At 33.1% G+C, this 23,639-nt stretch overlaps 1 protein-coding gene across 1 annotated transcript in view; it reads left to right on the top strand.

Annotated features, from left to right (window-relative positions):
- LOC131853097 (activated Cdc42 kinase-like) overlaps positions 1-23,349 on the top strand; it is a 49,905-nt gene extending 26,556 nt beyond the window's left edge. The window contains 12 exon segments of the mRNA XM_059203912.1: positions 900-986; positions 3,822-3,926; positions 3,928-3,978; positions 11,141-11,181; positions 12,908-13,033; positions 15,214-15,344; positions 16,484-16,539; positions 17,727-17,920; positions 18,657-18,702; positions 20,198-20,582; positions 21,380-21,501; positions 23,136-23,349. Of these exon segments, the coding sequence (XP_059059895.1) occupies positions 900-986; positions 3,822-3,926; positions 3,928-3,978; positions 11,141-11,181; positions 12,908-13,033; positions 15,214-15,344; positions 16,484-16,539; positions 17,727-17,920; positions 18,657-18,702; positions 20,198-20,582; positions 21,380-21,501; positions 23,136-23,330 (1,539 nt within the window). The 3' untranslated portion in view covers positions 23,331-23,349.
- The last annotated feature ends 290 nt before the right edge of the window (positions 23,350-23,639 follow it).

Here is a 23,639-nt window from a genome sequence, read left to right as displayed (position 1 = left end):
TATGCAAAATAAATGTTAACATTTTACTTTCATTTTGAATAAATAAAGAAATAATTTGTTAACAATATTGTTAATAGCAACTCTAAGAGATGTACACAGCTCCATCTAGTTCCAAGCTTACTTGTGTTATTAGTATTAGACTACTGATTCTAATACTTAAATACTTTTGTATATGATACATAATATATGTATATAGAAAACACCCAAATCAATAGACACAATCGTACGCATGAATACGAATGTTGGAATAACTTGCCCTCCTCCCATTCGCACTATAAAAACTAAAGATAATTTAAAAAAAACAACTGAAAAAACATCTTGTAATTGAACAAATTACTTTAATCCCTTAGCAGGTCCCTTATCTGCGGACCTTCATTACCCAACTTAGTCCACAAGCATTGTCTTGCATCATCTTCGTCGTCAGTCTCGCGGAGCCATTCACCATATCAATATATGTGTAATCCTTGTTATAGTATTTATGTAGTATAAGTAGTTTAATAACATAATTCATCACATTATTTATAGTTTATTCATACTTTATATATTTTGATAAAGAGCTCGATGTTTCATATTTATGTAATTTTTTTTTTAGTAATAGGTCTAGTATAAGTAAGGAGCCAACAGAATATCAGCGCTGCAGAGTTATCTGTAGCATTATGCTGAGTTGGCTGCCTTTTCACTTTTGCGGCACATAAAGTCACCTGGATTTCTTTTATTAATTCGTGTTTTTCTGTATCTCATGTATGTTATGTGTCTGTAATTGTGAATAAAGAACTTATCTATCTATATAGCTAAATGTTGTGAGGAATCGAACCCGTAACCATCTGAGGGAAGGTGGTGTGCTAAATCGCTAAGCTACCGAGGCCGTATGGAAATTTATATATTGTTCTGTATTATAGAAGAGCTACGGTGACTTCAGTCAGAGTCTCCTGGATGAAATGGAATCCATGTTCCGTAGCCTTGATGGACGACGTCGGGATGAAACTGTAAGTTTTTTATTTAATTAATTTTAATAAATAAAATCACTGGGCAACTCACAATACCCGAAAACGTGTAAAGAAAAGGCGTGATGTATTTGGACCAAGATAGTCGGACGGAACTGACTTGAGGATCTGCTCTCCTGGGAGCGGCACTCTACCTGCTATATACGGAACACCACATCTGTTTACAGTCCACGTGACTGATTGCAAGATTTCTAATAGGAAAATAAATACATTTAAGATTATATAACATTACTAGCCGACCCTGCAAACGTTGTTTTGCAATATAAATTAAAATCGCTATTAAAAATTGGGGTTGATGCTAAAAGGATACTACACTATATACAACCCTAAATTTTCAGGTTGTATGTATTTTTCAATCATAAATAATAAAATAAAAAAAAATAATGTCGAAAAATAAAAAAAATATATTTAAGGGTCGATAACCCTTATCACTTAGGGGTATGAAAAATAGATAGTAACCGATTCTCATATTTACTGAATATGCATATAAAATTACATAAAAATCGATTCAATCCGTTTGGGAGGAGTATGGTAACTAGCATTGTGACACGAGAATTTTATATATAAGATTATTTTTGTCTTCTATATCTATAACTAAATTTTTCTTTTACGTAATCCATAATTTGTTTAATATACGGAAACTAATTGATGGATTTAAAATTTATTTTACTGAGTTGTGTACTAATTGATTTTATATATCTCGTACATATTTGATTATAACTTGTCACGTAACTCCGTGAAAAGTTTCCACAATACGTTCATATATGTTTTCTTTTATTAAATTGTATCCTTACTTATTTTTCCTTCATCATCATCTTAGCCCGGAAGAAGTCGACTGCTGGACAAAGTCTAATGTTTCCTTATCTATTTATTTATTTATTGCAGTATCACAAAAACATAAAGCGCATGCATACAGAGTGTGGTTGAGTTTTTACATTTTTTTTGACGCCCTGAAAGGTCATGATTGATGATGAATGATGATGAACGATCAATTAATAACTGTCGTTAGTTTAACTCATTACACATATATAATATTTGAAATTATATGTATTTGGAATGCAAAATATCTATTACTATATTGACTTTAAATACTTGTTGAAAGACCTATTTTGTATTAACAAAATACTATTTGATATTTATACAAATTTTAATCGCTTGTAAATTAAGATTAGGTTTTATTAAGAAACCGCCGCTCTGATACGATACTGAGTTATGGCTCTGTTAGGAATGGTAATGTATGAGGATTATAATAGGCATAAAATATTAATTTTGAGATGTCAGTGTTTCTATCAGAAAACTTAGTTATAATAATCACCACAATACCAGCTACTTCCATTTGACCGCATTCAGAACCGAAGCAGCCAGAATCATTGGTAATCTACATCTATGTGACAGACTCGACCCATTGACTTTGCGGCGAGATATTGCATCTCTGTGCATTTTCTACCGCATATATCACGGGGTGTGTTCTGAGGAATTGTTCGGATTAATACCAACTGCTGGGTTTCACCACCGTACCACCCGCCAGAAACTAAAGTAGCATCCTGATCATTTGGATCAATAGCAGTCCAGCACAGTGCGGTTTTCTAGAAACTTTTTGCCACGTACAACCACATTGTGGAATCACCTTCCTGCAATGGTATTTCCGAACCGATACGATATTGAAACCTTCAAGAAAAGAGGTTACATTTTTAAAAGGCCGATATCGCACTTGCAGTTCAATTGGTATTGCGGGTACTCATGGGCGGCGGTAATCACTTACCATCAGGTGAGCCGCATGCCAGTTTGTCCCCTGTGTTATAAAAAAAAAAGTAAGTTTGTAGGCGATGGATATATTTTTCTATTAGAGGGATGAGCCAGTAGAGGGGAATTAATGCAAACCTTATACACGGCTCGTTTTAATACTAATTTTCATAGATTATATATATTTGAATGATTGCCAAAATGCGGGTACTTAATTTAACTGTTTTAGCTAACACTAGTCCAGTTACCATGATTCTTTTTACAAAAAATATAGTACTATTTATGTGAGTACTGATTTTGAGAGATTTAGTTATTTGTATTTTACTTTTGAATTTCCTTAAAAATTTCATATCCGTAACCGAAATTATACGAAACTAACGGATAATCCGAAATAATTTCGTATCCAAAACCTATCCGTATCCGAAATTTCATATCCATAATATCCCTAGTTTAAATGCAGAAAGTATTCACATTGTCTATTTCAATACATTTTTAAAAGCTATATATTGCACATGTTCGTGTTTATTTATTGCCATTGTCATAAGGAAACTGTATAATTATATGTTGAAGCAACAAGATGAGTGTTAGCTGTTTTCCGTTGTCATATAAATTATATATGAGTAATTTCTTTGTTTATATATTTATTTATTATTATTATTATTTATCTATTTATATATTTATATTTTTGTGTTCTTGTATATATATATAGTACCTGTTATAGCAGATATTTAAGTACGTATATATGTATATTCATAGGTATGTAAGCATATTACTATCACATATATACCTAAGTCAGGTAAATACAAATAGGATGCCATTTTCCCATTGCTGCCCTTCAACCGCTTTCTGTTTCTACCCAATGGTTAGCTGATAGAGAATGCCATATTGTACATTAGTTTAAATAGTGCAATAAAGGATAAAAAATCGCAGGTAATGTTTTATTGTATTTTTAATTCAACATCTTATAAGTTTTTAACAGAAAATATTACCTTACATTTCACTTTACATTCTAGTGTTGCAAAGTGTATAATATAAATAAAAAGCAATTGTTTCACATTTAATAATTTCTTGCAGAGTTCTAACGAAGAGTTGTGGTTACTAGGAATAAAATTATCACATACACGCCTTGCGTACAATGTATTCAGTGAACATCAAAACAAGTATTGTATTGTTATAGAAATAATCTGAAATATGTTTAATTTACTCAGGTGGAAAACATTTGGATAATCGGGTAAGAATTGGGATGAGTAGAATAGATGTCTCGTTGATATATTAGTAGATGTTTACTGCAATTATAGTTAGTAATAGGTTAACATATATACTATAACTCACGGTTAGCATATTCATGTCAATAAAAATCATCTTAGTAAAGTTTAGTTAGTTAATTTAGATAGTTTAGTTTCACTAGTGTGTAATGATCATAGTAGAAAACAGTTGCACCAAGTTTGTGTTATTTCTATAATATTTTGTATATTTAATTAATTAAATTTATTAAAATAAACTCTACTTTCACGACCTCGGTGGTCCAGCGATCTAGCACACCGTAATACGTCCGATGGTCGCGGGTTCGATTCCTCGCACGGCACAAACGTTTGTATTCATGAGTATGATTGTTTGTATCGGTCTGGGTGTTTTCTACGTATATTATGTATGTATTTACAAAAAAATATCTATGTATTTGTATGAGTTAGTTAGTACCCGTAACACAAGCTTTAGGTAGCTTAACTTGGGTCTAGATGGCGCTGTGTGGGTTGTCCTGAGATTATTATTATTATTATTTCAACTATGTTATATACATAGTAATTATAATATATTAATTAAGTAGTTTATTACCCCGAAACTTAATGGGGAGAGTTGTAATTTAATATTGGAATTGGATTTTTATATTCTACCACCCTTAATAGTAGCATACAATAAAACATATATATAATAAACTAGCTACTTGCCCCGCCTTCGCACGGGTGTACATGTATTATATATATAAACCTTCCTCTTGAATCACTCTGTCTGTTAAAAAACCGCTTCTAAATCCGTTGCGTAGTTTTAAATAATTAAGCATACAGAGGGACAGACAGATTTTATTTTATACTATCAATAAATAATGATGATAGAAAATATATTTATTATATTTATGTTTTATTGTCAGGAAGTCAGTGAAATGTTGAGTTTACTGGGTGTGTTGAGTGTATAACGACAATTTGACAACGCCCTGACTATCCCATCAGATACAATCAGTGGCGAATTGATATTAGGTTACCACAGTCGGGATATGTGTTGGGATTCTTAGAAAGACGCGTAGGTATGGATATGTCATCACATTCAGAACATGCTAGACAACATTCTCGAGAATTGTTTGTTCCATTCCTGCAAGTAAGCGGTAATATTGCAACGGTTGTCGTCTGCGATGATTACTTAGTAATTGCTATCTACTGCTGACGTATACTAAATGTATTAATGCATTATACTAGTGGTCACATATGGTTTCGTTCGCATATGTATTTCCATGCATCAGTAATACGTAGTTTTATATAATACTAGCTGTACCCGAGACTTTGTGTGGAATTTAACTTTATTTTTCTAAAATAAAAGTAGCCTAGTTACTCCTTATTACATCAGCCACCTGCCAAAAGTCCCGTCAAAATCTGTCCAGCCATTTTAGCCGGAACTAACCCAGGATAGAGCAGAAGTAGAGCTTATGTTATGGGTACTAGACGACTGATCTAAATATATCTTTTTTTTCTAAATACATCTATACATATAAATAAAATTGGACTGTCTGTTTGTAATATTGAAATAACCGTTTTTTACTACATGCATACGAAAATAAATACGGTACATACACCAAAATAACATTTTTTACAATTTTTGTCTGTGTGTCTGTTTGTTCCGGCTAATCTCTGAAATGGCTGGACCTATTTTGACTTTTTCTGGTAAGTAGCTGATGTAATAAGGAATAATTGAGGCTACTTTTATTTTATAGAAATAATATTCAATTTCACGCGGCTAAAGTCGCGGGAACAGCTAGTCCATAATATATATAGAACGAGTTACTAAACTACTAGATCACGGAGGTCGTCAAATATGGTAATAAGTTACAGGATACGGCATGGTATCTGTGCTCCGAATGGCAAAGCACATGGTTTGCCCTTTCACAGGAAGACGTATTTCCAAAACGACATGAAGCCGGTGGTGAGTGGTCATATTTATGTATTTTGATGACAATTGCAACGTACCATCAAGTTGTTAGCTTAGTCAGACCCCCTCCGATCGATCCCCCGTCCAATTCAAACGGGGATCAATATTACGACCGCCTGAGCCGAGGTTCGAGCCCCTAGCGGTGCTTTCAGACTAAAGTCGTATCAGTCAGGCAGAAGTTGGCCTTCAGCCGTCTCTTAAGTCCTTCCTTGGTTTGGAGTGCCATCTGCACTCGCCCCCTATCGTCCGGTGAAGCTATAAAGGCCAGCTGCGGCCAACAGCATTAGAGTAGTACATATCAGTTGTCTAGTACCCATAACACGAGTCCTGCTTGCCTTTGTTTTCGGACTATTCTATTTCGTACTATGTTGCCATAGATAATTTATTTTTGTAAATATATACATTAGAGTAGTGTAGTCCGAAAAAAAACTTAGTGAAAGTAAAAATTATTTATTCATATAGGACACTTTCTATCTCAAGTTACAACATTTTGTTTTTTGTTACTTAGTTCATTGACTTGTTAGCGATTCCATAAAAATGCATTATTATGTATAATTGTCAGCTAATTACATAAAATTTCGTCAGCAATACCGAAAAATATTGTTTCAAAAATATTTAAGTCCCTAATTATTGGTAATAAAATACTGCTTAGTGTCTATAATCCATTGTGAAATGCCTAATTAATATGTTGTCTAAAAGCAATTTTGTGAATCAATTTGGTAATTCAATATGTTATATATATGTTAAAAAATTGTCTCAATATTTTGCAATGATAGCACTCAACGCGTGTAATGAATAAATTGATCAATATAAAGCAGTGATTCTCAACTTTATATTGAACAGGGACTGTTTGATATCTATTTTATTATCGGGGCGTTTCCTTGCGATTGGGATTTCTTTGAAAATTATTTATTTACCCTCCCAATATACCAAGAATGTTATGTCGATCAATCTTGGTCTCATTGGCTATTCACGTTCGTAACTAACCAACGTATTTGTTTATTTCTCTTAAACTATATTTTAAATACTTTTTTCAGCTTTATTTGTTAACTGTATACAATAATTTATTATTATTATTTCATTTTAAATTAATTGATGACGACCTCGGTGGTCTAGCGGTCTAGCACACCGCTTTACGTCCAATGGTCGTGGGTTCGAATACACGCACGACACAAACATTTGTATTCATGAGTATGATTGTTTGTATCGGTCTGGGTTTTTTCTATATAATACATATCATATTATATTATATGTATTTACGAAAAAAATATTGTCTTTGTATTTGTATCAGTTATCTAGTACTCATAACACAATCTTTGGCTAGCTTAACTTGGATCTAGATGTCGCTGTGTGAATTGTCCTGAAATTATTGTTATTATTATTAATTTATAGTATTAGGCATTAGTATGCAGTTTTATATTTGTCACGTTTCATATTTGAGTTTTGATGTTATTGTAGTATTTATATATTGTAGTATGTACTGACCCGAAGTTGCGCCGGTTATAGAAAAGTTGCGAGGTAACAGATTGAGCTGGTATGGGCATGTTATGCGGAGGAATGAGGACCATGTCTTATGGAAAGTGTATAATATGAATGTGGATGGATGTAAAGGGAGGGGACGCCCTAAGAAAAGATGGATGGATTGTGTGAAAGATGATATGAAGAAAAGAAGAGTATGTTTAGATATGACGACTAATAGAGATCAGTGGAAGAGAATGACATACTGCGCCGACCCCAAATAATGGGATAAAGGCAAGGCAATGATGATGAGTATATACTGACCCGCGGGCCACTGGTTGGGAAGCAATATCTAAAGGAAGTCACAGTTTCAATAAGACTCCAAGGGGAAGCAATTGTACTCCAAGTGATAAGTAGGCATTATTTATCTCACAGTGGAGACTCTTAACCGGTCACGAGTTAATTTGATTGTGACCTGAACCCAAGTTGAGTGGCTTATTTATTTTTAGCTAGCTGTGCCCCCGGCATTGCTCGCATGAAATTTACAACCTATGTGGCCCGCGCAACTTCGTCTGTATGACACTTACTTGACATTTATTAGTATACTAGCTGTCCCGGCAAACGTTGTTTTGCCCTAAAATAAAAAAAAAATTAAGGGTGGACTACCCCTAACATTTAGGGGGATGAAAAATAGACGTTGGCCGATTCTCAGACCTACTCAATATGCTTACAAATTTCATGAGAATCGGTCAAGCCGTTTCGGAGGAGTATGGGAACGAACACTGTGACACGAGAATTTTATATTATATATAAGATTTTGCCATGCTATCTTTTTAAATTATAGCTATTATATATTATATGTGTTATAAGCTATATTACTTTAAAATTTCGTTATTTTTTCAGTTATTCAATAGTTCTTGAGTAGAGTATAAAAAATCCATCCATACTAACAAACTTTCGCGTATAATATTAACTGTCTGAACCCGCGGTTTCACTCACGTTACATTTCAATATATAATTTTAAATATAAAATATAGGCTATGTGTTATTCTGTGCATAAGCTATATTACTGTAACTTTTCATCAAAACCCATTCAGTAGTTTTTGCGTGAAAGACTAACAATCATCCATACTCACAAATTTCTCATTTAAGGTTCAAAATATACGATTTATTTTTCACATAAAGTAATATTAAGCCTTAAAATGCTAATGCTCACTTAAATAATTAGATATTATTCATACTCATAAATATCTCATTTGTAATATTATATTAATATTATGATAAGATATACGTGGGTATAATTTCACACATAAAATAATATATATATATATATATATATATATATATATATATATATATATATATATATATATATATTATTACTTATATATATAATTTACAGGGATGAATGTAAGAGAAAAACATATTACGCCGACCCCGATAAATGGGATAAGGAAGAAGCAGATGATGATTAATATACATAACTAATGATCACTTAAATAAAATAATAAATAAATTATTAATATAATAAAAATAATAAATAAATAGTGTATTTAGATGAAATTATTTGGATCATTATTAGAATTTATTATAAACTAGGTACAACTAGTTTATAATAAATTCTAATAATGATTCGACTCGACGCGACGCGACTTCGTCCGCGTGAAAATTAACCACATTTTTCTAAAATCAAGGTAGCCTAAGTTACTCCTTATTACATCAGCTACCTGCTAAAGAAGTCTAGTCAAACTCGGTCCAGCCATTTCAGAGATTAGCCGGTACAAACAGACAGACAGACAAAAACTGTAAAAAGTGTTATTTTGGTGTATGTACCGTATTTATGGTATTTTTATATGTATGTAATAAAAAACGGTTATTTCAATATTACAAACAGACACTTTAATTTTATTTATATGTATAGATAATTTGACTGGCGTTATTTGATATCGTCGTAGTCGTTTTCAGTTAACAAGAAACCATGAACTAACATATACACCTAATAAACTGTGTTAACTTCATATATATGGAATATCTGTGGTAAGGACACAAGAGTTCCGTACATATCCAGATAATTGTAGTAGTATTATTATAAGTATTGAGAAAATTAGTTGTTCTTCTAAATTTATGGAATTAAGTTATGGTAGTACCATAACCGCGGCAAAACCGCGTGTAACAACTAGTATATTAGAACAAAATATTTCCTATAACTTAAGGAATTATGTCAAATTTTAAATATTATATAGTGATACCCTTTTCTCTGTAAAATAAATAAAAAAATTAAGGGCATTTGAACCGACTTCAAAGATAGAGAATTCCCATTTTAATAATCCAAGTTTTATAATAGTTATATAGTAATATCTTAGGATTATACATACAGCGCCATCTAGTTCCAAGATAAGTAGAGCTTGCGTTATTGATACTAGACAACTGATATAAATTTGATTACACCAATATTTTTTAATAAATACATATTATACATAAAAAAAAATTAGACTTACAAAGAATAATAATCATGAATACAAATGTTTGTACCGTGCGAGGAATCGAACCTGTGACTATTAGGTAATAAAGCTGTGTGCTAAACCGCTACACTACTGAGGCCGTCAAATACAATTTCAGGCCTTAACCATTTACCATCAGATGGGCCGTATGCTTGATTGCTACGATCGTAGTATAAATAAAATATAAAAAAAATACATGTATGTATAGGATAGTTAGTGTTGTCCAAATTACTTAAAATCAAAATGTTTTAAAAAGTTATTGTTAATAAAATATATAAAAATTAATTAAAGATAAGTGTTAATAAAACTTCATCTTGAATTATATCTATGTGTGATTCTCAACGAGGTGCGTGGATGTATTCGTAAAAAATTATAAAACAACAAATTGTAAATTAAATTAATTCCTTACTAATAGTATAAATGCGACAGTAACTGTGTCTGTATGTCTGTCTGTCTCGCTTCAGGTCAAAAGTTGGGTTGAAAGGGGGATGAAAGATTGATTGTATGGAAGATTCTCCATTTTTGAAGCAAGAAGCTTGAAACTTATTTTTAAGACTGTATATTGATTAAATATAAGTTAATATGACATTTAAACTTTGTAGAAATTTTACCCTTGAGAGGGTTGAATAAAATAGGGGATGAAAGTTTTTATGTTAATTCGACATTAAATATATATTTATTTAAATGTCGATATAATTAGCGATGTAACAAAATATTGAAGAAGGGAAAATCAAAGGAGATTCGATATCTTGAGAACACAGATATATATATATTTATATATTATGAAATAAATAATCGCAGGAGATTTAATAATTATTCTTGTTGGAGTTTCCAACAATCTTTTCGCAGTTAAAATAGTTTTGTACCGGAAGTTTTAACTGTGGCGTGTATATTTATCAGAATATAATCTTCCCATTACATTTCTCCCGGGAGGTCGTATCTGCACGTTGTTGTTTATCTTATCATAGTGCTGCGTCAGTGTTACTCGGACTCATTTGGTTGCAGTAAGTTTGCGACTGCGGTTATTGACTTATTCTGCATATTCCGCGTCAGCTTTTTATTTATCGCATTATGTACTAGGCACTTTTATATAAACATTCGAGTGGACAGCCTGTTGTTTCGTAGAACACGCCCCGCTGCCGAGTCGTTCTCGGGTATCAGATAGTGTTATATGTTGTGGCAGTCATCGCAGCATCAATGTTTCGATTGTTCTGTATTAAAATATTTCATATTTTTCAGGTCATAACCAATAAGGCCTTCGACATCGACCTCAGTTTAAGGTAAGAATAGAAATGACTATTTATATACCGCGGCTGCATTCGAATCTGTTGTAGTACGTTTCGAAAGATTATTTTTTATTTAAATATATATTAAAATATGTTTTTCATTATCCATTTTAGAAACGATTTTAAATCAACAAATAATATTAGTAACTAGCTGTAGCCGCGACTTTGTCCGCGTGGAATTTAACTTTATATTTAACTAAAATAAAAGTTGCCTAAGTTACTCCTTATTACATCCGCTACCTGCCAATAAAAGTTCCGTCAAAATTAGTCCAGCTATTTCAGAGATTAGCCGGAACAAACAGACAGACAGACAGACAAAAATTGTAAAAATGTTATTTTAATGTATGTACCGTATTTATATTTATATGTATAGATTAGCGAAAAGCGTACTGAAACGATTAAGCTCTTTCCGAGTATAACGTGGACAAACGCACAGAAAATAGACAATTTATTTTAATAATTTCTTTTATTTAGCAATCATAAGCAGAACAAATTGTTCCTTTGAAGACATACATTTTGTGGCAGGTAGCTGATGTAATAAGGAGTGACTTAGGCTACTATAGATATACACTCGCTGGCCCTGCAAACGCTATTTTTCCATATAAATTTAAATCAATTAAAATCAAAATATCTTTATTCATGTACACTAATATGATACGTGAACTGATGATCATTTTGCTAGCAATGTACCATGTTAGGTTGACCGCCGCGCGGTTCCCTCTGGAAACCCTCGTGATAAATTCTTGATCAATTTGTCACAATGAGCTAACTGACCTGAAACTGGCCTGATCTCATCTTATCATCCTCCACTGGAGCCCCGCCAGCGTAAGCCGTTAGCGCAGGCGGGTGCATAATTCCATTTCATCCATTAAAAAAAACTGATGTCGAATCTACCGTCAGTTCGGAATTATTTCGAGATGAGAGAAAAAGGAGAGGAACTGACAAGAAACTCAGCTTGTATTCTTTTCAAACATGGTTGTACAATGTACACATTCATTTTTAAATTCAAATTAAAATGCTGTTAACAAATTAGAATTGCTAGAAAGGCGAAAATTTAGGGTTGTATGTAGTTTTCAAGGCTAAATCGTGATAAAATAAAAAAAAATTGTCCAAAATAAATAAAGATATATTTAGTGTTGGACAACCCTCATCTCATAGGGGTATGAAAAATAGATAGTAGCCGATTCTCAGACCTACTGAATATAAAATTTGATAAAAATCGGTGAAGCAGTTTCGGACGTGTATGGAGAGTACATTGTGACATGTGAATTATAAAAAAAAGAAGCTGTGCCGTGATGTGTCTGCACTCCAAATGCAGGGTAATACAAGGTATCAGGCTACTAGTGTCACCAGAACTTTATGTTTATTTTATGTTTCAGTGTGTAGTTATGTTTGATATTTATTTATATATGGTAGTATGTCGTAAATCTTTACTCTGTGTTATCCGCCTAGATCTATGTATGTATGTGTATTATTATTATTATATTTATTATATGTATGAAGGTATCCGCAGAATACCCGCGTCGTGGCACCCCGTCACGACATATGCTGATATATCCATTTTAATTGTGACTAGCTATTAACCGCTACTTGATCTACTTACTACAATTAAATTATAGCAATAGGTACCTCCCAACCGTCGAAACATAAGCAAACATACACAGTTGGTTACTGTAATGAAAATTTTATTATTTGGTAATTTAATTACATACACTTTCAGATCGCATACTCTGTCCAAAGTGGATAAGAAGAAAAGCTTCCAGACGGGGACTATGAAACCTATGTCTGCTCACGACCAAAAGACTTTAGACACCGCTGTAGCTATGGCCAACGAGATAACTACCAAGTATGTACCAATTATAACTCTTTTAATTCACCTAGTGGCTAATAAGCATCCGGCACGCCCGATAAAAAGTGGCAATTATAATAAAAACCAGATATGAAGTCCTGATAAAAAGAGACAATCGTGAATATAATATTAATATCAGGACAATTCATATAGCGCCATCTAGTCCTAAGTTATTCTAGCTAAAGCTTGTATTATGGGTACTAGATAACTGATAGATTTTTTTTGTAAATACATACATATTATACATAGTTAATATCCAGACCGATCACAATCATACTCATGTATGTGCCGTGCGAGGAATCGAACCCGCGACTGTTGGAAGTAAGGCGGTGTGTGCGTCACAAAATACGTCACAATATATCTGATAGCCTTATATTTGCCATTCATGTGGACTTTTTTATGTATGAAAATAGTATGTACCCGCCTGGGCTTATGGTGTACTTTAGGTACAACAACTGTTGTCGATGATGTCTTAAATTGGGCAGTAGATTGAATTACACATATCATGTATTGATTATGTAACAGTACAAAGTTCACAATAACTCCAAATTTAATTATTACTAATATATATATATTAGTGGATATAGAAACAGTAGGTTGTAGATTTTCACTATATTTTATGTATATCGTTGAACGATATATTCGGTATTACGTGAGACGTGAGCAGATTTATTACAATTATTAATCGCATTGTCAGATTATGTAAACCTCTTTCAATTAATGTATTGTTTTTTCTAGAAAACACCATGTTAGGGTTGCCATTCGTGTAAAAAAATAAATAACTGCCGATAACGTAATCATAATTTAGACTCTCACCCCCCCCCCCCCCCCTAATGTCATTCAAAATAAGCAAAGCAAAGAACCCCCCGCCCTCTTTTAGTGCATACATAATTTACATTGAAAACACCCAGACTGATAAAAACACTCATGAATGTAAAATGTACCGTGCGAAGAATCGAACCCGCGACCACTGGACTTAACCGCTAAACCACCGAGGCCTTCAATAATTTAAATGGATTATAAATTCATATGTGTAAAAACACTATGTTGCTTCCAGGCTAAGATATGGATTGATTTTGTGGGGTAACTCTAGAAATAAACAAGGTCTTTGTCTGTCAAAAAAAATGCCTACGAGCTATTGTTGACTTTTCGCCTAGAACAAGTTGTAAGCCAATGTTTCAAAGACTCAACATATTGACTTTGCCTTGTATGTATATTTATGAAATATGCCAATTTGTAAGACTGCATCCTGAACTGTTCAAACGGAGACAAGATATTCCCAGTAAATACAGTACAAGACACTTAGACAAATTGATGTTACCATCTATAAAGACGTCATTATGCAGCTCAAACTGTCACGCCATGGCGATTAAAATATATAATAAATTACCAGGTGAAATTGTACATTTATGTCGAAATTAATTGAAGAAAGAACTACATAGATGGCTAATCAGCAAATCTTACTACAGTGTTCAGGAGTACTTACTTAATTAAAAACATTGACATGTATAATTTATAAATATTTCATTAATACGAAATTGACATACTCATACATTACCTAAATGTCTTTTGGCTAAAGTTAGTAGTAAGGTTTTACAATAAAATACCAGAGTCTGTTATAAACCTGCCAGAAAAAAGATTTAAATGTCAAATAAAACACTTCCTTTGCAAAAAAGCTTACTATAAAATTGAAGAATTCGTTAACGATAATAATGTTTTTGTAGAAAAATTTTAAATACATAGCACTGACAATATTATCTGATTACACTAATAATGAGTGCGTAGCGATTTCTATGTTGATTATCGCATGCCTCTTACTTGTTACACTGTAATTATTTATATAAAAAAAACATCTATTCAAAAGAGCAACACACAAGTTTCTTGCTCATTCTTCTTGTGATGAATCTGCATTCCGAATGAGTGGTAGAATCAAAATATGACTATTCAAAAGTGCTTGTAATGAGTTTATTTGAATAAAGATTATTTCTATTTCTATTTCATATTATAAATAATGTACGTACTTAATATTGACTAACGAATAATAACCAAAATTGACATCTGTTTTGTCTGATGCATGTTAGAAATGACAAAAGGTGTGAAACTAATTCTAAAGACCTTAAAAACCACATATGTACCACATTTTAAGCATCATTTGATTTCAAAATGAATGTGTGTAGGTCAATGAATGATTTGGACGGCGACAACAAGGTGGCGAGCTCGCCGACCGACAAATCCAAGTTCCACTTCAAGTTCCCGCTCGTGTCGCTGCATCACAACGTGGTGCATGAAGCCGACAAAGATCCAGCTGGTCAGTATCACCATATCACATTTGATCAGCTCATTTTTCTTTCCTTAATTTAAGGCGTAAAATTATAGCTCAACTGTGCTTCACTTTGAAGGTAAGATGACCTTTGAAGTAAAACACTGAATGATGCTGCTTAACTGAAACAATAATCAGAATTCAGAACCGAGCAGCCAGAATCATTGGTAATCAACGTCTTTGCGACAGATTCGACCCATTGGCTTTGCGGCGAGATATTGCATCTCTGTGCATTTTCTACCGCATATATCACAGGGAGTGTTCTGAGGAATTGTTCGGATTAATACCAGCTGCTGAGTTTCACCACCGTACCACCCGCCAGAAACTGAAATACCATCCTGATCATCTGGATGAATGGCAGTCCACCACAGTGTGGTTTTCTTTAAACTTTATGCCACGTACAACCACATTGTGGAATCACCTTCCATTAATGGTGTTTCCGAACCGATACGATATTGAATCCTTCAAGAAACGAGCTTATTCCTTTTTAAAAGGCCGACAACGTACATGCAATTCACCTGGTGTTACGGGTGCTCATGGGTGGCGGTAATCACTTACCATCAGGTGAGCCACAAGATCGTTTGTCCCCTGTGTTATAAAAAAATTAATACTTAAACCCATGTAGACGAAATAAAAATATTTCAATTTATATAAAATCAAATCAAATTAACAATAATTTATTCATGTAGGACATTTTAGCCACATATGAAAGTAAATTTTTTCCCTACCGTCCAGTTCAGTATACAGATTCAATTTAGAAGAACTGGTAAGAAACTCAGCTGAATTTAATTTGTTTTAGAAGCCAGTTCATTTACTTTGTCTACAGATGTAGATGTCTATGTCTAACATTAAATGAAACAACTATTGCACGTTTGTCATTCAAGTATTGGTTTATTTTGTATGAGGCTTTGCTCCATAGATATGATTTAACAGATGTTTTGAATTTATTTAAAGATAACTCTATTATATCCTTTGGTGCCTCATTGTAAATTTTTATAGCCATTACCTACAAAAGACCTATTGACTTTTTCTAAAAGATACTTAGGAACAGCAAGTTTGTTTTAAATGTAGTATTAATGTTATGAATATAAATATAGATATATGTAAGTATTGTATAATATTTTCAGGTAAACAAGAACGTCGTAACTTCAGCAAGGAAGCCAACAGCGTGCCTGATATACAGGTAATTTCTATTGCATCTTATTATCTCATATTTAAATTAAAAATTAAGTATGGTACATAGGACCTCTGGCATTAGACAGAAAAATTAAAAAGTGTTTACTCAATACTATAAACATTTTTCATTTATCCGTACTATACTAATATACAGCGCAGGACTGATCGTCGTGGAGATGTTTGGAGATAGGCCTCCCCCTATGGCCAGCAGTAGACGTCTTCCCGGCTGAGATGGTGATGATGATGATGATGATGGTACTAATATTATAAATCCGAACTTCTGTCTGTCACTTTCGCTTTCACGCCAAAACTATTAAACAGATTTAAATTAAATTTGGTACACAGATACTTTTTAATGCGAAATAAGGGTTGTAATGTGTTGTAAAGGGAAAAAGTAGTTTGGTGGTGTGGTCGTTATTTTTATAGTTATATCATATTTATGTCATATTTATATAATGTCTTAAAATTTATTTTTTAATCTGTTAATGAAATATGTTGAGTGTCATGTACATTCAAGTCTGTAATTTTTTTTCCCTTAAAAATGGGGTGACATAAATAATGGATGAAAGTTTTTCTTTATTTAGTCAAGGTCACTTATCCACGCGGACATACCTCGTATATTGAAGAAATATAAATGTTTTAAATTTTTTTTATTTATTCGGTGGCCAACCAACATATATTTACAAAAAAAAACTGTTTCTTTGGAAACTTATTACAATTACTTTAATCTAGCAAATCTATACATATAAATAAAATTGGAGTGTCTGTTTGTAACATTAAAATAACCGTTTTTTACTACATGCATATGAATATAAATACGGTACATACACCAAAAATTTTTTTTTTATTTTTATCTGCCTGTCTATATGTTTCGGGTAATCTATGAAATGGCTGGACCGATTTTGACAGGACTGTTATTTGTTATTAGCTGATGTGATAAGGAGTCACTTATTCTTTTATTTTAGAAGAATAAAGTTAAATTCCACGTGGACGAAGTCGCGGGTACAGCTAGCTAGTATATAATATAGTTGAATTCCTTATTTTTGAAATGTGTTAATTAGTAGTATGATTTCTGAATGAATGGAAGAGAAAAACATATTACGCCGACTCCAAATAAATGGGATAAGGAAGAAGCAGATGTAGTAGTAGTACTAGTACGAATTCTATTGCTATATTTTATATTTTTTTGTGAAGTCTACAATAACGGAGCAGTGCAAGTTGGCGTACACGAGCCTCATCGAGCAGCCGACTCCATCTTCCTCTCTCATGACGCACATGGCCAAGGACTCCGCAGCTTACAAGCCGGCCACCACACCGAAGCCGGCGCCACGCTCCATCGAATCTCTGGCGCAGTTCAAATCACTACAGAAGCAATTGCCGATTACTGGGTACGTATTTTAATATATATATATATAGTATGTCACTACGTTTTATTTTTGTATGATAATGGAATGTGTATATACGAGGAAGTTTGAAAGTTGCACCAGTTATAGACAAGTTGCGATGTAGTAGATTGAGCTGCTATGCATGTTATGCGGAGGAACGTGTGATGTCTTATGGAAAGTGTATAATATGAACGTGGATGGATGGAAAGGGAGAGGACGCCTCAAAATATTATGGATGGAATGTGTGAAAGATGATATGAATAAAAGAAGAGTATGCTCAGATATGACGACTGATAGAGAGCAGTGGAAGAGAATGACATACTGCGCCGACCACAAATAATGGGATAAAGGCAAGGCAATGATGAAAGGAATAGTGCACCCGCCTGCGCTAACGGTTTACGCTCTGCACTAGTGGAGGATGATAAGATGAGCATGAGGTCAGGTCAGTTAGCACATCGTGACAAATTCACCAAGAATTCATCACGATGGTTTCCAGGGGATCCGCGTGGAGGTCATCCTGACGTGGTACATTGTTAGCAATAAGATTAATCCACATTACTAACGATCCCCTTTCCCTCATAATGTTATATTATTATTTTTTATGTTTTTTTGTTCACAATAAATTTAATAACTATTTTGCTCTGAACTGTACGAGGGCATTTTAAGATTGTAAATAAAGTAGGACTTACAATACTTTGTCGGTTTGATATTTTAATTTAAAAGTATTAAATATTTACAGGCAAGCAGTGTCAGGAGACGTGGTTGATCGTGAACCTAATTCCAACGTAAGTTTTTTTTTATAATAACAATACAAATAATATAATATGATACTAATCTTCTTATATATAAAATTCTCGTGTCACAATGGTAGTTACCATACTCCTCTGAAATTGCTTGAACGATTTTTATGAAATTTTATATGCATATACAGTAGGTCTGAGAATCGCCTACTATCTATTATAAGGGCTGTCCACCCTTAACATCGTTTTTTAATTTTAAAACATTGTTTCATGTATAATTTTATACCCTTCTATAACACACCCCTATTTTTTAAAAGCGATTTTAGTTTATATAGCCCAACGATGTTTGCAGAGTCAGCTAGTATTTTTATTTAACTGCAATTACAATGAATATGTATTAAGACGATTTTAATTTATATGGCCCAACAACGTTTGCTAGTATGGTTATTAACTGCAATCGGCATAAATGTGTATAAGTGATTAGGGTTGTCCACCCCTAATTTTTTTTTTATTTTATAGGCAAATTTTTTTATTTATATATATATATATATATATATAATGTTGCATTAAAAATAAACACAACACCAAATTTACGTCCTTCTGCCATCATACCCCTATTTTTTAAAAGCGATTTTAATTTATATAGCAAAACAACATTTGCGGGGTCAGCTAGTATTATAAAAAAAACATAGTACATTTGTGGAATATGTGATTCTACACTTCCTACTTTGGACTTGACTAAAATTTCAAGTATATTGTATAGTATATAGTAATGAAGTTATTCAGAATATTATTAAGTTTATTTTATTAGTGACCTGCCCTAATTTAACTAGCGTATTTGGGAAATTCAATTATTTTTAAAATAATGAACATCTCATTTTCCTGTTTGTTCATTTTTTCTCGGTAAAGTTTTTTGTAATCATTAATTATTTTTTATTGTACACATTACAAGATATTGCTGTTTTCCAACTTTTATCTTAGACTAGTTCTATGTAAGAACAATCCTTGCTTCCTTACGAACATTGTAAATGCGAAAATCTGTTTCTCGGTCTGTCCCGCTTTCATGTCAAAGCTACTGAACCGATTTAAATCAAATTTGGTACACAGATAGTTTAGACCCTTAAAAATGATTTAGGCTACTTTTCCGACGTGAAATAAGGATTGTAAGGATTTGAAGGGCGAGATGAAAGATTATCGTAATTTTTAAAGCGAAAACTTATTTTTAGGCTATTGATTAAATATAAATAAACATGACATTCCATGTTTGTAAACATTTACCTTTAAAGGGATAAAATAAAATAGAGGATGAAAATTTATTTGGAAAATCACCATTTTTGAAGAAAAACATTTCATCGTTCTAGATGAAATGTTTTTCTTGGGGTTAAATTATTGAATATTTTTTCTTAATTGGTCAAGGTGTGGTCACGTGTAGTGACATGTGCTGTAATACGCGGACGAAGTCACGGGCACAGCGAGTACTATTATATATCTACTTATGTTATTTCTATGGAATATTAATGTCTTTGTAAATTAATTTCAGAACCAAAACGAGCTTCCACTGCCGCCGCGGGCTAGCAAGCCAAAATTGGTCGACAAGCCCCGCCATATAAGGAAGTACCCCTTGAAACTGCCCAACAAAACCCCGGACTCTACCGAAACACCCGGTCCACCTAAACCCATCATCTACCAGAACACAGCTTATCCTGTATTCAAGAATAGTGGCCGGAAGGACAAACTGGATGCCGTTGGGGTTGACGTGTTCGATGGAGTTAAAGCTGTAAAGATAGATACCAACCCGTTCATTAACAAGTCCGCACACAGCTCAGCGAACCCTTTCAACTGTTATCTGGAGAATATAAAGTGTGAAACCGTGGTAAACGAAGTGCCCGAGGAACAGTACTTCGAGGAGGGATCTTTGGTCAAAGGTATTTACTTTATTTTATTTGACGAAATTCTAAAAAAAATAATTTAAATCTTAAATTAAAAAAAAATCTAAAAATTATTCAGTTTTGATGACCTACGTGGTCTAGCGGTTAAGCATACCGTCTTACTTCCGATGGTCGCGGGTTCGATTCCTCGTACCACACAAACATTTGTATTCATAAGTATGATTGTTTGTATCGGGTGATGACGTACATATTGTATGTATTTACGAAAAAAATTATCTATGTATTTGTATCAGTTGTCTACCCATAATACAAGCTTTAGCTAGCTTAACTTGGGTCTAGACTGCACTGTGTGAATTGTCCTGAGACTATTATTTTTATTATGTATGGACATTCACTACTATTTATGTTTGGATTCCACAGTTAGTATTATCTTATATATAAAATTCTCGTGTCACAATGTTAGTTACCATACTCCTTTGAAACGGCATTTCCGATTTTTATGAACTTTTATATGCATATACAGTAGGTCTGAGAATCGGCTACTATCTATTTTTCATACCCCTAAGTGATAAGGGCTGTCCACATATGACATCGTTTTTTATTTTTAAAACATTGTTTTATGTATAAATTTATACCCTTCTATAACCAACCCCTATTTTTTAAAAGCAATTTTAGTTTATATAGCCCAACGACGTTTGCAAGGTCAGTTAGTATTTTTATTTAACTGCAATTACAATGAATATGTATTAAGACGATTTTAATTTATATGGCCCAACAAGGTTTGCTAGTATAGTTATTTAACTGCAATCGGCATAAATGTGCATTGTTTCCAGATTGTACTGACCACGTGTCGGTGGAGGATCTGCTGGAGTTTGCGGATCAGAAACCGTGCGGCAGGCAGCGCGGTGTGGAATCAGACGAAGTCAGGATCATGTGTAAAGTGCTCAAACAAGAGGTCAGTTACATACATACATACATACATACATATATGATAAAATATTGAAACAATTCCTTCTCAATAAAATATATTACAATATTAATGAATATTTCAATGAAAATTTATAGTTATACTAGGTTTAATACAGACATTAGCATTATAAATATTGAATTTGAATAGGAAGGTTTTAGTTTTTTATTATTTATTATATATTGTATAGGAGATATTTTTGACAATTGAATTATAATATTATGAAGTCCTGTTGTATATGAATATATATAATATAGGTATGTTGTGTCATATTGCCATGCCCTTTCAGGGCATCATAAAAAATTGTAAAAACTCAACCACACTCTGTACGCATGTGCTTTATATTTTTGTGATACTGCAATAAATAAATAAATAGATATAATGATTTTTTAATGTAAAACAGGACATTGGAAGGGTCATGATTTTTTGGTATGGCAAAATAGCTAATTGCTTACTTGATGTTTAATTTTATTTATTTATTCATGAACAATTTGAATTTAAAAATTAGTATAAACATGTATAACATATATTTGAATACGAGCTGAGTTTCTTGTCAGTTCTTCTCATCTCGAAATCATTCCGAACTGACGGTAGATTTGACATATCATAAGAGTCTGTAATAGAGCTACATGAATAAAGATATTTTGTATGTTTGAATACTTGATTTTAATGTTTATATTAAATATAGATTTTTAAATTGTCATAAATATATAATTAATAATAGAATAATTTGATGACCTCGGTGGTCCAGCGGTTTAGCACACTGCTTTATTTCCGATGGTCGCGGGTTCGATTCCTCGCAAACATTTGTATTCATGAGTGTTTTTATCGGTCTGAATGTTTTATATGTATAATATGTATGTATTTACGAAAAATTATATCTATTTGTATCTGTTATCTAGTACCCATAACACAAGCTTTAGCTAGCTTAACCTGGGTCTAGATGGCGCTGTGTGAATTGTCCTGATTATCTTAATAATATTATAAACTTGAAAGTTTGTAGTTCCTACACAGTTTTATACTTCTGTGAATGTCATCATTTCTTCAGTCAATACACAGATAGTACACATTATTTCTGTTTTAAATAAATAAATTAAAAATTAAAAAAAGTGCCTTATTGATACGACACGACGAAACAAAGTGCAGTTTATAGTGAGATTTATTACGTATAGTCAGAAACAGTTTGATCAAAATAACCATATTGACGGCACGGTGGTACAGCGTTTTAGTATACTACTTCGCTTCCGGTGGTCCCAGGTTCGATTCCTGGCACGGTGCCAATATTGGTTACATGAGTGCGATTGTTTGTATCGGTCTGGGTGTTTTATATGTATGTATTTACAAAAAAATGTCTATATATTTGTATCAGTTGTCTAGTACACATGACACAAGTCCTGCTTACCGTGGGACTAGATGGCGGTGTTTTAATTGTCCAAGGCTATTTATTTATCATAACATAGTATAAAATAAAGTTGCTGTCGCTGTCTAAATAACCTCGTCGTAAACCTAAATCTTTAAAAGTGCGCAATAGATTTTGAAGCGGTTTTTTTATACGATTGGGAGAGACTACTGAGATTATATATATATATATGTGATTATAAATTCGACTGTATACTTGCCAGGTGACCCCGGAGGAGTGTCTTGAAGCCCTGGAGCTGAGTGACTGGAATGTGCACCTGGCCATCAAGCTGATAAAGGTGAAGATAGCCGTCGGCGTCGCTGTTCCTCTCGAGGAGTGTTCTGCAGAACTTGCCAAGGCCAACGGGGACATCCTGAAGGCTTCAGCTGTACTTGTTATGTGTAGAAAGAACATGTAATAAATGATATCAGCTTCTATATATTTTTTTTTAATAAACTCCTCTACATATAAATATGGTCGAGTACAGTGATGGCTGGCTCATCAGTCATACTCGTGAACGAGTGCTGCTTGTAGGGACTGGTCTGCTCTTATCACTACTACTGATTTAATCTTATTGTGTTATATTTTACATTAGTGCTGGTTGGTAGTTTATATTCACATGTTTGGAAGTGTAAATAGAAACTTACAAGGATTATTTAAAAGAGCAACACACAAGTTTCTTGCTCATTCTTTTTGTAATGAGACAGCTTTCCGAATGAGCGGTAGA

Source organism: Achroia grisella, unplaced genomic scaffold (genome assembly GCF_030625045.1).
Source record: "Achroia grisella isolate CSIRO2021 unplaced genomic scaffold, CSIRO_AGI_Agris_v1 utg874, whole genome shotgun sequence".
Lineage (NCBI taxonomy): Eukaryota > Metazoa > Arthropoda > Insecta > Lepidoptera > Pyralidae > Achroia > Achroia grisella.
The sequence above is the reverse complement of the archived record's forward strand: the minus strand, read 5'-3'. Positions and strand labels throughout refer to the sequence as shown.